At 28.2% G+C, this 15,425-nt stretch overlaps 1 protein-coding gene across 3 annotated transcripts; it reads right to left on the bottom strand.

The window, feature by feature from the left end:
- Positions 1-6,500: 6,500 nt before the first annotated feature.
- Positions 6,501-14,972, bottom strand: LOC112688807 (zinc finger protein 91-like). 3 transcript variants are annotated; one of them, XM_025562182.1, is made up of 5 exons: positions 14,140-14,972; positions 13,589-13,764; positions 11,837-11,909; positions 11,589-11,781; positions 6,501-11,395 (listed from the first exon to the last, which is right to left on the bottom strand). In XM_025562182.1, the coding sequence occupies exons 3-5, from the start codon at positions 11,896-11,898 to the stop codon at positions 6,611-6,613; spliced, it is 5,040 nt and encodes a 1,679-aa protein (XP_025417967.1). In that variant the 5' UTR covers positions 11,899-11,909; positions 13,589-13,764; positions 14,140-14,972; the 3' UTR covers positions 6,501-6,610. The 3 variants fall into 3 exon arrangements, with proteins under 3 accessions (XP_025417967.1, XP_025417966.1, XP_025417969.1); XM_025562181.1 differs by lacking the exon at positions 13,589-13,764 and having other exon boundaries at positions 14,140-14,970; XM_025562184.1 differs by lacking the exons at positions 13,589-13,764; positions 14,140-14,972 and adding an exon at positions 12,399-12,417.
- Positions 14,973-15,425: the final 453 nt, after the last annotated feature.

Below are 15,425 nucleotides of genomic sequence, written 5' to 3'. Positions count from 1 at the left end.
ACTACTTCATCTATAATATAACCTTCACCATCATTATCGTTCATTATGCCATGTTTTTTTGGAATAATATTAAAATAATAAGAAGCAAATTGTTTCTATTTAAATAATACAGTATCTCATTTAACATCAGATCATTTGTTACAGTTATCAAGATGTCCATAGCATATTCTTCAAACTTTTCGATGTATTCGTATATTTTTGGATGTAACCATTTACATCCTTTAATATATTTTCATTTGGAATTAATCGTTCTTCAATACTATTTAATATCAAGATCATTCATCCATAATAATTATAATTTACATTTATCGAACTACAGCACAATTATAAAACCTGACTAAAATAATAAGAAGTACGATTTACTTATTCTAACTATAGATTTAAAAATAAAAAGTTAATATACTTTACGATCACGTGTTCCTCGTAATTATTATATCCAAACGTTTAGTTGAATTTAAATATACATATAAAAAAAAAAAGACGGGGGCCTAGGCAGTGATTGCTGCCTAGCTGCCTTGGCCAGGCCGACATTGTATATATATAGGTGGTCCTTATATATGGAGGTTTTAAAAAAAAAATGATGTTTTTCATGTTCCTGTTGTTCATTCGAATGAATAAATAAAAATTCAAGTACCAAATTGAATTAAATACTTATTTAATAAATATATTTTAAACCTACTACGTATAAAATAAGTATTAATAATAACAATACAAATAGTTCTTATATTAAAATTGTGCCTTTAGTCTGAATCCTGTAAAAAAAAAAACAACAAATAATCATAGTAGTAATAGTACCTATTAATTATTTTTTAAAAACTTTAAAAAACAATTAAGATAGGTAAATTAATTTAACAAATATCTAAGTAGAAAATATGAGGTTGATAAGTAGTCAAATAACAAATTCCAAATTTCCATTTTTTCATTTTAGCAAATTTGTTGATTGTTTCATCAATGGATACAATAATATTTGTATGCACATGCAGCAAAGCCAAATCTGTTAGTCTATGCTGGCCTATTTTTGATCTTAATCATGTTTTCAATTTACAAAAATATATTTTTGGCCAATATTTGGCCAATAATGCCCCCTTCGCCCTCCCCCTCCTAAAATACGCCCTTGGATCATTGTGATTTATTTCTAAATAAAGGAACCAAAAAAGATTGTTATCCTCTATTGAAATTATTATTACTATTACAAACCGCTGATTTGACGTGAAATGACGTATTGAATGTTTAAGACAGCACAATGTACTGAGTACATATATGTAAACCGTACAGTAGTATACATTTGTTATTCCGTCGTCGGCCAAAAGGAATGTGCTGAAAAAACATTTTTTTGACCGAATGGTATAACTGTCGCAGTGCATAATTACGAGCGAGGAGAAATCATAAATCGTTAACGTCATTCAGGACAGGTGCGGATCTAGAACAGATTTAGAGGGGGGGGGGGCATCTTTAATAAAATTTCAGCCTGATAAAAACAGTGTACATACTATGTAAGCTAATAGGTAAATATTATTATTTAAATCCTAGTTTATCAGTACAAAAAAATAAATAAAATAAAATATGAATAATTCTTAGGTTAAATTAATTTTACATGAAATATAAAACATTTTATGTGCTGCCGAAAATAGATATAATAGAAAATTCACCAGAGTCTACGGCATGGCCCCTTGCCCCCCCTTGGACCCACGCCTGATTCAGGATGTAGATACCTACCATAGACGATTCCACATTTTTCAGTAGTAGATTCGAGAAAAAACACATACCACTAGGTAACATTTTGAACACCTAACTAGATGCTTAGTAAGTTGATGTAATTAATCCATCTACTTATCTATACCTACTAAGTATTGATTTTTACAATCTCTCAGTTATCAAATAATCATGTCCATATTACCTAATATGTAAGAGCAAATGTCTTTTCATAATTATATCGATCTCTAATTTTTTAGTGGTTAAGTGTAAAGATAACCTAACCATAAGATAGAATGATGAGTTGCCTCTGGGACCTTCGCGACCTCTTATACTTTTCCATAAATTATGGTTAGGTTAAGTTATGATTTTATTAATTCCTATACATCAATAATAGTCTTAAGTGCTTTTAATTATCTCATATCGTTAATATTAAAAGATACCATACGTTACACATGACACTATAATCGGCTAACGTAAGAAAACTTCACAGAAATTTGTTTCAATACCTTTCTGATTAGCAATAGTACCTTCAGAAAAAAAATCTTGACATAATAATAATAACAAATTGTTACCTTCAACAGATCTTAACAGATTACAGGAAAATAAACCAGACGGGTAGTAGATTTAATGCTGTAAAATGGGGGATAACCCGTTTGGGCGCAGTATAAGAAATTCACCTGAAAATTGTTAACACGTTTGGACGTATATATGAAAACACGTTTGGGCACAATAGGTACTGTAACTAGTAATAGAAAATCTTGTATAATTTAGTTGGTTTCTTTTTTTTTTTTTTTTATTTAAGAAAAATTTACAATCTATATAGAATTTATATAATAAGTAAATATGATGAGATGAATATTACAGAACATGAAAATCTTGAGGGAAGGGAGTGTCCAGTGACACTACTTCCAATTTAAACTTAGTGGGGAGGTAACTTTATAATAATAGCACTAGACATTATTTAATAAATCACGCGGCCATTTGCGTTTGAGGCGACGAGGGGGCAAATCAGGTATTGTGCAAGAAGAGAGTTTAGATATGAGTGGGTTTGGATGGTTAAAGGTATTTTTATGAAATTTGTTATAATGATAAGAGGCAAGAGTGGATATTGATGATATGTTAAGATCATGATGTAGGGTGCGGTTGCTGACGTACCAGGGAGCATTAGAGAGGACACGCAGAGATATTGATTGGAATGCTTGGAATTTGATTAGGTTTGAATTTTTAGTGGTACCCCACAGCTGTATTCCGTAAGTCATTGCTGGATGTAATATTTGTTTATATATTAGTGTTTTGTTATTTAAAGAGATTTTGGATCGAAGAAGTGGTCTTAATTTGTGAAGCCTGAGGTTAAGGGAAGTTCTTTTATCTTTGACGTGATTAGCCCAAGTTAGTCTTTTGTCGAGAAGGAGTCCTAGGTATTTAACTGAATTGACAATGGGAATTGTTTGGTTATTTATGTAGACTGGAGGAATTGTTGTAGGCCTGAGGGTAAAAGTGATGTAAGTGGATTTATTTTCATTAACTTTAATTTTCCATAAGCTGAACCAATCTTGTAGTTGGGTTAGGTGATCTTGGAGATTGTTTGTAGTGGTGGCTATTTCGGAGTTGGTTGATATTATGGCTGTGTCATCGGCGAAGGTAGCTAGAGTAGTGTTGATAGATTGTGGTAGATCTGCTGTATATATATTATAGAGAGTCGGGGAAAGAATACTGCCTTGAGGGACGCCTGCTTTTATAGGATGTGGGTCAGAAGTTTCGTCTTCACATCTTACTGAAAAAGTACGGTTTGATAGGAAGGATTTGAGTAAGAGGAATAACGGAGTGGGTAAAAATAATAATTTGAACAGTAGTCCTTCGTGCCAGACCCGATCAAACGCCTGAGCAACATCAAGAAAAACCCCAGAACAACATTTTTTTTGTTCAAGAGATGAGGCAATAGTGTCGACTAGTCTGTGTAGTTGGTGAAGAGAGGAGTGCTTACTCCTAAAGCCGAATTGAGCGTTTGGAATAATTTGTTTATCGTTAAGTATCGGATAAATTCTTATTAATATGATTTTTTCTAAAATTTTTGAGAAGGTAGGAAGTAAGCTAATAGGCCTATATGAGGAGGGTTGGTCAGGAGGTTTTCCTGGCTTGTAGATTAGGATGATAACTGAGTGTTTCCAGATGGGAGGGATATAGGATAGACGAAGAATTCTATTGTAAATATAAGTGAGAAGTAAGATTGCTTTCTTAGGCAGGTATTTAGCAATAGTATTGGTTATCAGGTCGTGGCCTGGGGATTTATTATTTTTTAAGTTTTTAATGATATTTAGTTGGTTTCTTAAAATACAAGTTGTAAATATTTATTGAAACATTACACTGAGGATACAGATACTAGGGTTTGACTTCAACATTGTTTAAAGAAGTTGAATTTGGTTTTGTTGAGCTTATATCTATAGTACCGCCCGATGTGACAGAATTTACTGATTGTATAATTGACAATTAAATATCTTAAAATTCACAATTTCCACCTCTTATTTAGGCTGAAGAGCCAAAAACATACCTTAGAACAACTAACGAATCGGAATATTTCCATTCAAATTATAACCAACAATTTTATAAGCAACATCTAAATCATCAAAATGTTATAAACGTATTGATTGAAATTAAAATGGAGACCATTTAAAAATAAACAGCACTGAAAAAAAACTAATAAATTAAAAAAAGAAACTAAAGAAAAACAAACATTTGTATAAAAATGTTGGGAAACTTATGAAGTTGAAAAAAATATATTGAGTTACAAAAAAAATTAGGACCACGTTTTGTGGGGAAAAAAATTAATTAATCACATAAAATGCTGTACATAAAAATATCATAATATAGAATAATATTAACAAATAATTAATTAATAATAAACAAAAATTAAATTAAGACGTATAAATAAAAAAAATCTCAAAATATTTTTGGAAGACTATTGAGCCAACCTCCTCGTGGTGTATTCTGGGTTAACGATAATAAACTCAGATTTAGTACAAAATATTAATATATGTAAAGAAATAAACGTACTATTATAAAGGGAAATATTACGCCCAAATGTTTTATAGATTTACGCACTAAAGCGTTTTGTTTTGGGTAAATGCGACCAAACGTATTTCCTCCGTAAAATGTTCAATAATGAAAAATACAACACAATAGTTGTTGGCTCAACGTTTATCTATCAATTATAAGTGCAGGTATATGGATGGAAAAGGATAGTAGAGTACCGTTAAATGACCGATTTTGGGGCACCTTTGAAATTCTATTGTAAATAATTTTAAGATTAATTAATATAGATGTATTTTCAATGTAACATTTTTTTTTTTTTTTTTTTTGTTAAGGGTTTGATTTATTAATTTCTGTTGCATTTGAATCATACAAATTATTCCTCCTGAAGTTTTTTTTTTTTTAATTTTTTGTTTGCCCTTTGTTGTACTGAATTTCGACAACATGAGGCATTAATGTTTTTCTTATGAAAAACCTATTTTATCTCTTACTTAAACCAATTTAGGATATTTTTTAATATTTTCTAAATTTAATAAATATAAGTATTTTGTACTTAAAAATAAATTACAACATTCTTCTTAACCAATTAAATAAATATGATTTTCAGACATTTTCGAAACGATATGTACAAAACATAAAATTAATTAATAAAAATAAATACTTACGTTTAAAATTTGATGCTGTAACACTGCTAAAAGGATTTCAAATATTGTTAAGATAACAACAAAATATTTGTATCATATTAATTAATTGATAAGAAACCGTTATGGAAATAGAACTAAAAGATAACATTTATGCCTCAAGTTCGGCCGTTTGACGATACATCAAAATACATAAAATACAATCAATATTTGAGCCTGTGACAGTCAACCTGAATATAATTGCCCAGACTTAACACACGCACTACTTCTAAAACTGAGTAGTATATTTTTATTATATATGCTTTCAGCTGTTGTTTAGTTTATTTAATTAACACAATAATTAAGTCATAATAATAAAGATACATTTTTTACTGACATACCTAATATTATATTGTAAGCATATATTACACACAGTCACATAGATATAATAAATTGCGCTCATCATAAACATGACTAGACTTAAGTATAGAACATCTGTATGATTCAGTACAAGTATAATGTGATTTAGTAGAATATCTAACACTATACCCATAAGTAACTAGTATTTGAATAGGCTCATCTCGTCTTTATACTTGAAAAATTTATATTTAATTAAATTTTAAGCACAAACAATATTGTATTTTAAAAATTAATAAATTAAACAATGTGTACTAAATTAATGATTATGAACTTAAGCTCTAATAATATAAAACATACAACTTTCAATTATTTTTCTATTTTATACAAAATAAATTATTTATTATGAACATAATACAACATTTACATTTATTTAAAATGTATTATAATTTATAATGCTTATTTATAAAATTAGTGTTCAACCAAAATATTTTAATATTAAGTTAAATAAAATGTAATACATAATTTACAATATCATACAGATGAAAATAAATACAATTAGACAATAAAGCAAATTACATGTTCGACTATATTATAAAAAATAAAATAAATTAATTTACTAATAAATAAAATAACATTGGGGTACTATATAGTTTAAATACTTAAAAAATCTTGTGATTAATAATATAAACTATGTAAAATATATATAAACATAAATATTATATTTAATATCTTAATATATTTATTTAATATTAATGGCTATAATTTTTATTTCATAATGAAAAAAATTCATATTATAAACCAACAAAGTTTTAAATATAACTCAATATTACATCAATAGCTAAAATAATAAGCAGATTTTAAAACCAAAAATATAATAATATATATTTTAATAGAGAACACAAAACTAATTAAGACATATTTTCTAAATGGTGTTTTCTTCTATGAATCCTCCAATTTGATTTAAATCGGAAAGCCATATTACAAAAGTCACATTTAAATGGTTTGATACCAGAATGTAATCTCATGTGATGAGATAAATATTTTACTGTTTTTAAAACTTTGAAACAAATTTTACATTGAGCTGGTACCTCTTTTTTTGATTGTGTAGTATTTTGAATAGCATTGTCTTCAATATATTTGCCTTTATTCAATGAAATCTTAGTACTGTGATTTTTCAAAATATGCTTGCTCAAAATAATATTTGATTTAAATAACTGATTACAGTCTTTACATTTATACATGGTAACTGTGTGTGTCTTTGAATGTCTCTGTAACATTATTTTATGAGCAAATTCCATTTTACATATTTTACAAGAATATTTCACAATATTACATTTATTATTTTCCATAATGTGCTGTGTTAAATTTCTATTAGTATTACTCATTGCTTTGTTACTTTGTTGCAACTTTAAGGATTTAATTCTTACATGTTCTTGATAAGAATATATGTGTTTAAATGTTCTTCCACAGTCAGTGCAATTAATACATTTATTACCCTTTGTGTGTATTACAGAATAATGTCTACTTAAATTAGCTTTATTACTGTAATTTTTACCACATATCTTACATTGAGTATCACTGACATTTTCTGAAATTTTGTGAATATTTATAAGATGAATTTTTCGATTGTAGGCAGTGCTATATGTTTTTTTACAAACATGACATTCAAATACTTTAGTCTCAGTTTTTAAGAATTTATCTTTTGCTTGAATTGACCTAAATTCTGGAAGACCATGTTTACAATGCCGACGACACTCTTTACTCAATGACAAATGTTTTTTCCAATACGATATTGAACTATATTCTTTTTTACAGTAACTACATTTATACTGATTTTTCAGTTGTACAGGTTTAACAAATAGTTTATTAGTATCCAATTTAAAATTGTTTGTTTGTCTATTTTTTTTTGAATTTTTGATCAGTTTGTTCCGTATGTAGTGAGATTTTAAATGTCTATTCCAACGGTGTCTCACAGAGTAAGACCTATTACAAATTTTACATACATATGGTTCAACATGACAATTTGATTTTCTGTGTATTATCAATTTAAATGGAGTAGAAAATTTCTTATCACATACATCACAAGCAAACCACATACGATTTTGCTTATTGTCATAAGTGTCAAATGGATTGTCATTGTTATCAATTGAATTAAATATTTTTGTAGCAAGCTCAAAATTGTCACTATTTCCAATATCTTGTTCCTCATTAGGTTCTATTTTTACTTTATTTAAAATTTTATTATTATTTGTTCCTCTATTGAATTTATGAGTTCTCTCATGGAGAGTCAAAGGGCCTTTCATATTAAACTTTTTGTCACAATACTGACATTTGTATGGTTTAAGATCTGTATGAGAATTCATATGACTAAATAGGGCACCATTATGTACAAAATGTTTCTTACATATAGTGCATGCTATTGGTTTATTTGTAAATCTACTATTTCCAACTAATTTTTTCTTCCCTTTTTTCAACTTATTCATTTTTGTTGTATTTTTAGATAATGTACTGTTGGTGTTACTCATATTATTTAAATTAACAAGCAGTTCAGGTGAATTTGGATCTGCTTTATGCAAAAACATAATGTGGTTTATCAAGGAACAATGCTTAGTAAATATCTTTTTACAAATAAAACAAACAAATTTATCAACTTTATCTTTATTTTCATGATTGTCAACACTGCCATTTTCTGTTTCAATTTTATTTTGAGTTACAATAGGTTCTTCTTCTTTAGGAATTTGTAAATTTCCTATTGATCTTAATTTAATATGTTCTTTGTCTTCAATATTATATAGGTTAAGATAATTTAAAGATGTGGTATGTGACTTTTCATGATTTGTACATGGACCTCTGGAAGAAAATGTTCTTTCACAATATTTACAAGAAATTGTGTTAACATTTTTTACTGCACTTTTTATGTTATTTAGGGTTCCAATAGGTCCATAATCCTCTTCATTTTCAGTTATAAGCATATTATTTTTATCAGATTTATGTGACTTCTCATGATTTGTACATGCACCCTTTGATAAAAATGTTCTATCACAATAATTACAAGAAAATTTGTCAACATAATTATTTCCTACATTTGTGCTGTTTTGGGATTCAACTGATCCAGAGTCAATATGTTCTTTATCTTTAATGTTGTACGAGGATAAATTATTTATATTTAAGATATGTGACTTCTCATGATTTGTACATGGACCTCGGGAAGAAAATGTTCTTTCACAATATTTACAAGAAAATGTGTAAACATTGTTTACTGCACTTTTTATGTCATTTAAGGTTTCAATAGGTCCACATTCCTCTTCATTTTCAGTTTTAAGCAAACTATTTTTATCAGATTTATGTGACTTTTCATGATTTGTACAAGGACCCTTAGATGAAAAAGTTCTGTTACAATACTTACAGGAGAATGGTCTTGAAATATTATGAACAGTTTGATGCACCGTTAATGTGAGATGAGAATAAAAATGTTTTGAACATATATCACACTGATACTGTTTTTTAGACATTTTGGCAAAGTTTTTTACATTTTTGTAACGTGAGTTTTTAAATTTTGATATTAATTTAGAAATTGATTTTACTTGTTTATTTCGTTTATTTCTGAAGGTTGTTGAACATGCTTGAGGTATTATGCTTTCCGAATTATTAATGCTTAAAACATTAGATTCAATATCTATACAATTTAATTGGGTTTTCGATAAATTTAAATCTACTTTCTCTTGATGGTAAGTCATATGATTTTTCCAAAGAAGTACAGTACTGAAAATTTCATTACATACAATACACTCATGAATGCTACATTCAGCATGATCACTCATGTGCAATGCAAATGTATGTACATCACTAAATGATGATTTATTACAAATTTTACATAGAAACTTAAAATTACTTTGGAATGCTGACTTCAAGTTACAATCATTGGTATTATAAGGTATTTTTTCAATGTCAGACAATTTCCTTATAGACAAATAATCAGTTTCTCTTGGTGTAATTGAGAAGTGATCATTATCATTTAAAGTAACATGCTCTTGTTTAACTGTTGAATATTCTGAAATTAGTAAAGTTGATGCATTACCATTTATTTCTGTGACATTTCTCCTGCAAAGCCTTTCATTTTTTTCTTTCTTTATATTTAGACTATGATCATACATTACAGAAGCAAGAGATTTTGGTTGTATGTTCGGTGCATTACTATTTCCTGCATTTATTTGATCTGAACTGTTTATTCTTGTAATATTTGAATTATTCCTAACAATCATTAGATCAGAATTTTTTCTAATAGAGGTGAATGTATTCATAATTTCATTTTTCTTTAAACTTTGACTACTATCATTTACTACTGAATTACTTGGAACTAATGATAAAGTTGATTCATAACTATTGGCAGTATATATTTTATGACAATTGTTTCCAATCTCTGTTTTTTCTTTCTTTTTACTTGAACTACAATTGTTTGTTGTTACATTATGTGAAACTGTTTTAGATGTTGATTCATTATAATTAGTTGCATTTATTAGATCTAACTTATTTTTTTCAGTAGTATTTGTACAAGGGTCTCTTTCTTTCTTTACATTTGAAATATAATCATTCATCATGAAATACTGAGGTACTGTTTGTAATGTAGATTCATCACTATTAGTTGCAATTGTTTGATCGGTACAATCTATTTCTATGACATTAGAAGATGATATTTTTTCTTTCTTTATATTTAGATCAGAAATATTCATCTTTAAATTATGTGACATTATAGTTGATTTATTTCTGTGGACTGTATCTATTTGATCAGATCTTTTAGTGACGTTTGAATTATTTTTCATTATATGACCATCATTATTGTTTATATTTTGATTATGCATTTTATTTATATTAGATTTTATAGACTGTTTAAGATTTTTATTTTTTAACATATTTTTAAACCAAGAATCTTTGTTACTGCAACTTTTACAACCCAAAACAATGTGATTATTCAGTAACAAACGGGTATTAAAACCTATTCCACAGTTTTTGCAAAAAAATGCTTTTTTTGTATTAGTCTTGACGTTACCACGAAATTTATTCCATATTTTACTAGAATTTGCAGTACAATGAGTTAAATGACGGTCTAATATATATTGTTTGTCAAACCTTAGATTACACTTCTGACATTTAAATGGATTTCTAGTCAATTTTGATTTAGGAACAGATTTATACTTTAAAAAATCTTCATTCAATGTACAACTATCATTATCATTATGTTTTTTCATATGTTCTATCAAGTTACTTTTAGTATAGAACTTCTCAAAACAACTTTTACATTTATAAATACAATTTGGTTTACTTTTCCAAACACCATTTAGTTTACACAATTTTAAATTAGGAATAAAATCAATTTTATTCCCAGAGCATCCACCTTCATGAGTTTGCATGTGTTCAGTATATTCTGTTTTTTTAACAAAATCTCCACATATTTCACATTCAAATAAATTACATTTTTCAACATGCCTATTATAACTAAAGTTTAGTTTAAATTGTTTTCCACAAAGTTTGCATTTATTTACATTTCTATAGACTTGAGATGATTTTTTATGATTTATCATATGGTTCTTTAGTTGAAAATGCAAAGGAAAGCTTTCTTTGCAAATTATACAGGAAAATGTATTCTTAGGAGTTGTATTTTCATGATTTAAGTCAGATTTATAGTTGGATACATTCTAAAAAAAAGATTTTTTTATAAAAAAAAAATATGCAAAATAATGAAAATAAAATGCAAATATCATTAAATTATTTAAATTAATCAAACATATTAAAATTAGTAATAAGTATTATAATAATTATGGGTATTTAAATTAAATTTATGATCAATATAATATATTTGAGTATTTGAGTAGATATATTTATTAATACCTGATTTATAGGTCCCATCAAGTTATTTTGATTTGTGGATTTTTGAATTTCCATTGTACTTTCCCACATACCATCATCCAATACATCTTTTTCATGTTTAATTATTTTATCTGTATCTTCAGAAATCATAGCTGTACTATTAACAAATAGACATGATGAATGTTCATCAATTGAGTCTTCAATCTTTATATTACTGAAACATTATTATTTGGTTAAAAATAGAACATAACAGAGTTTGACCAAATTACTTAATAACATTGATAGATTCATCAATGAGATCAACTTGGATTGCGTCTTTCTTCGAAGTCATTTAAAAATAACCTATAAAATATAGAATACAAATAAATAAACTAAACTGACATGATTGTTTTTACATTTTAATAATTTAGTTAGATTATTTTTAACGATCTTCTTTTATCACCACTAATGCCTATTTATTTAAAAAACCTAACTTAATATTGACATAAGTTAATTTGTAATTTCTGTATTTATATCCAAATTCAGAATATTTAGAATACTAAAAGAATATATATATGTCTATAACTTACACATGGAATAAAAAATGAGATATATTTAGTTTTTGCATTAAGATTCTAATTTTATAATTGATAAATAATTTATGAGTCAAACTATGATACAGAATAAATTCACCAAAAAAATAATAATTAAGCAAAAAGTTGGGCTGTTTAAACACATGTTTAATGTATTAATATCACTTTGTATTAAAATCAAAAATACCAACACAAATATAATAATTTAAGCTCTAAACTATAAAATAAAAAGCAGCAAAGAAATTAAGTAAGTACTAACTTCTTAAGTAGTAAAATATTTTTAAATTTTATCTTTCAGTTAGGTATCTGTGATAGAAAAATTTCACTAGACCTAGAATTCATAAATATAAAAAACATATTACAATATTAAGAATTTAAATTTAAAATTGATTTTAAAAATAAAATAAAAATTATCTAAGAAAAAAAAACTCAATACTTAAGATGAATGACTCAAGCCTATTGCCTAAAATTGCATTTATTTTTTAATTTTTCTTTTTATAAAGTTGCTGTGAATATTGAGGCATATTACATAAAAATGATTTTACTTCTGAATGATATATCAATGAACTATAATGATCACTCATAAATCATGAATTATAAAGCTTAGTTTAAGTTATTATTATAATTTTTAAATGTATGTTATATTATTTTTATTTTCTAACTTCAATTTATTGATTGAACTATTAAACGTAGTCCTAGTATATATAGTATATAGTATACATAGTATATATAATAATTCTCTTCTAACTATTAAAAACCTAACCTAAATAATCTAAATCCTCAAAACGGCTCACTATGGAGAGCAACAAAAAATTTAACAAAAACTAAGGAAAATAACCCACCACTTTGACTTAAATAGTATAACCGACAAACAGAAGACTAATACTTTCGCTAAGCAACTCCATGAAATTTTTAAACCACACCAAGATATCGTCAACAATAATACCCACCTCAATGATGTAAATAATTTTCTTAATAGCCCCTCCCAATGTTTCTACCAGCAAAAGGCCAGGCGAAATTGAATATACCTTAAAATAATTGCCTGCTAGTAAATCTCTCAGTGACAATCTCATTACAAATAAGAATTAAAAAATCTCCTCAAAAAATATATAATTTATCTAACATACATTTATAATGGAATGCTAAGATTATCATATTTTTATAAAATAAATGAATAGAATAACATGAAACGTTAACAAACACAGGCATCAATAAAATTACAAAATATAAAGAAGAAAAAAATGTTTGATACATAATTTAAATAGCAATGTATTAAGTATTAGAACTAATTTTCTGTCCTCACCTCAACATCAAATAATTAGATATTTTGTCAGTGATATATTTCTTTGAATAAAATCATACTTATCAGATGCATAATAAATCAAGAATAAAACTATGCGCAAATTATTAAAACACCTAATCAGCAGAAAACTAAAAGTGTTGATCTACCTCTTCACAGTACACAGGATAAAGCATCGAAATATAGTAACATTTATTTCGAGGAAAAAATACCAACAGTAAAACGCGATGGTACCAATTTTTTTCGACGGGTTAATTCGATTGGCGGTCGTACAGACGCTGTTCACCATACCATTGAACACATAGCGGGGTGCCATATTACGTTCCTAGGCAGAATACAAATATTATACGATACTATTAATATATATTATTGCGTAACGGTAAATATAGATAAGGCCCGGGTGCCGCCGAAACAACATAAAAATGAGAAACGTTTGCCGACGAGCCTACGGAACGAACTAGATACAACGGGATACGACGAGTGCGCGAATCAGGTCATCGTACGTGAAGATACGTGCAACCTTTGTACCGGACCTGAGGCGGTCGCAAGAGGCGATTATGAACGCCAAACAGAAAAGATAAAACACGACTATGCAGGGTACCACGAACTGGCTGATGAAAACGTAATAACGGACGTCCGAAACGACCGTAAATGCACGACAACGCAACATGATTACCGACACGCAGAGACACACACTTACTCGTAATGTCCGCGGATTATGTGTAGAAATGGCCAACCACTGAAGCCGCAAACGGCCGGCTCGTTGTGACGTCGAAACGGATCAATGTACGGCGGTGTTCCGTGGTCCGGAACTGGTTTTCGCGTTGGTGAGAAAAAAAAAAAAATTAATATTTGATAAAGATCCGATCCAGTTCAGGAAATCTGTTGCTGACTCCCATAAAACGACCGCAGTACCTCGACGGCGAAAGCACGAAATAGTGCAGTACACCATCAGGCTTGCAGCGTACTCGATCTATTCCGTTGTGCAGCGGACAAGTATAGTACCACCACAGAGTAAGATAATAATACCGTAAGCGATGCACGCACAGAATGTGTGGAAGAGAGATTGTTAATATTATACCGCATTGTTGTTACCGGTGTTCTGTGACAGCGGGTGTTGTCGCGTTCTTGAAAACCGTGGTTGTAGTTGATCAGTTCCGTCGATGATCGCGCTTCTCGCTGATAACATGGTCACTGAACGTGAGGCATTTCATCCCGTTGTAATTAATTATGCCAAAAAATTAAGATTTATATATATTTAAAAACATATCTTAATTCGTGATAGTAACTAATTTCCGCATTCTTGAGTAGACGCACCAAGTATTACAGGTACAAGGTACGGTTTCCTAGACGCGACCTATTTCGTTTGGTGGTTTCCAAAACACGACATGTCGGAGCGGCACAACTGTTTTTCACTTAGCGTTCGTTTTAAGTTTTTAATTAATTTGCAAGGTTTAGGATTAGTATATTTTTTCCTTTTTTTTTTTTAGTTGGGTACATCCACTAAAAATTATTTTTCTGCTTTTAGAAATAAGTCTCCGAATATTATCCTCTACTATAATGTTTTTATAATTTGGATCTCCAACATTACTGAGAATCAAATTATTCTGGACCTTTCACGTATCAGAATTTCATTATCCGCCGCAAAAAAGATCAAAGTTGATGCTAGAGTTGCCAACTTTCTAATTGTTTAATATAGGACAATTTTTTTCATATCCAATTTATACCATGTTTCAGCGGTGTACCCAGGATTTTGGGGTGCAAAGTAAAAAGTAAAAATACCATCAAAATATGGTTATTTATACTGATTATATTTATAAACAATACGGCCTATGGGGTGGGGCATGGCTACGGCACAGCATAGTTTAGTAAGCAACACTGCAACTAACAGTACATAATATTATAAGGATAGTTATGAAAAACATTTAATACATTTTATTTATATCACTTTTATTAAATTAGTTTATTAATTATAACACTATGATA

Source organism: Sipha flava, unplaced genomic scaffold (genome assembly GCF_003268045.1).
Source record: "Sipha flava isolate LNK unplaced genomic scaffold, YSA_version1 40_pilon_pilon, whole genome shotgun sequence".
Lineage (NCBI taxonomy): Eukaryota > Metazoa > Arthropoda > Insecta > Hemiptera > Aphididae > Sipha > Sipha flava.
This window is presented reverse-complemented; position numbering and strand designations above follow the sequence as displayed.

Coding starts and splice junctions, on each gene's coding strand:
- LOC112688807 (XM_025562182.1), bottom strand. CDS start 11,898: ATGACTTCGAAGAAAGACGCAATCCAAGTTGATCTCATTGATGAATCT. Junction 11,782..11,836: donor GAATCTATCAATGTTATTAA/GTAATTTGGTCA, acceptor ATAATGTTTCAG/TAATATAAAGATTGAAGACT. Junction 11,396..11,588: donor TGATGGGACCTATAAATCAG/GTATTAATAAAT, acceptor TCTTTTTTTTAG/AATGTATCCAACTATAAATC.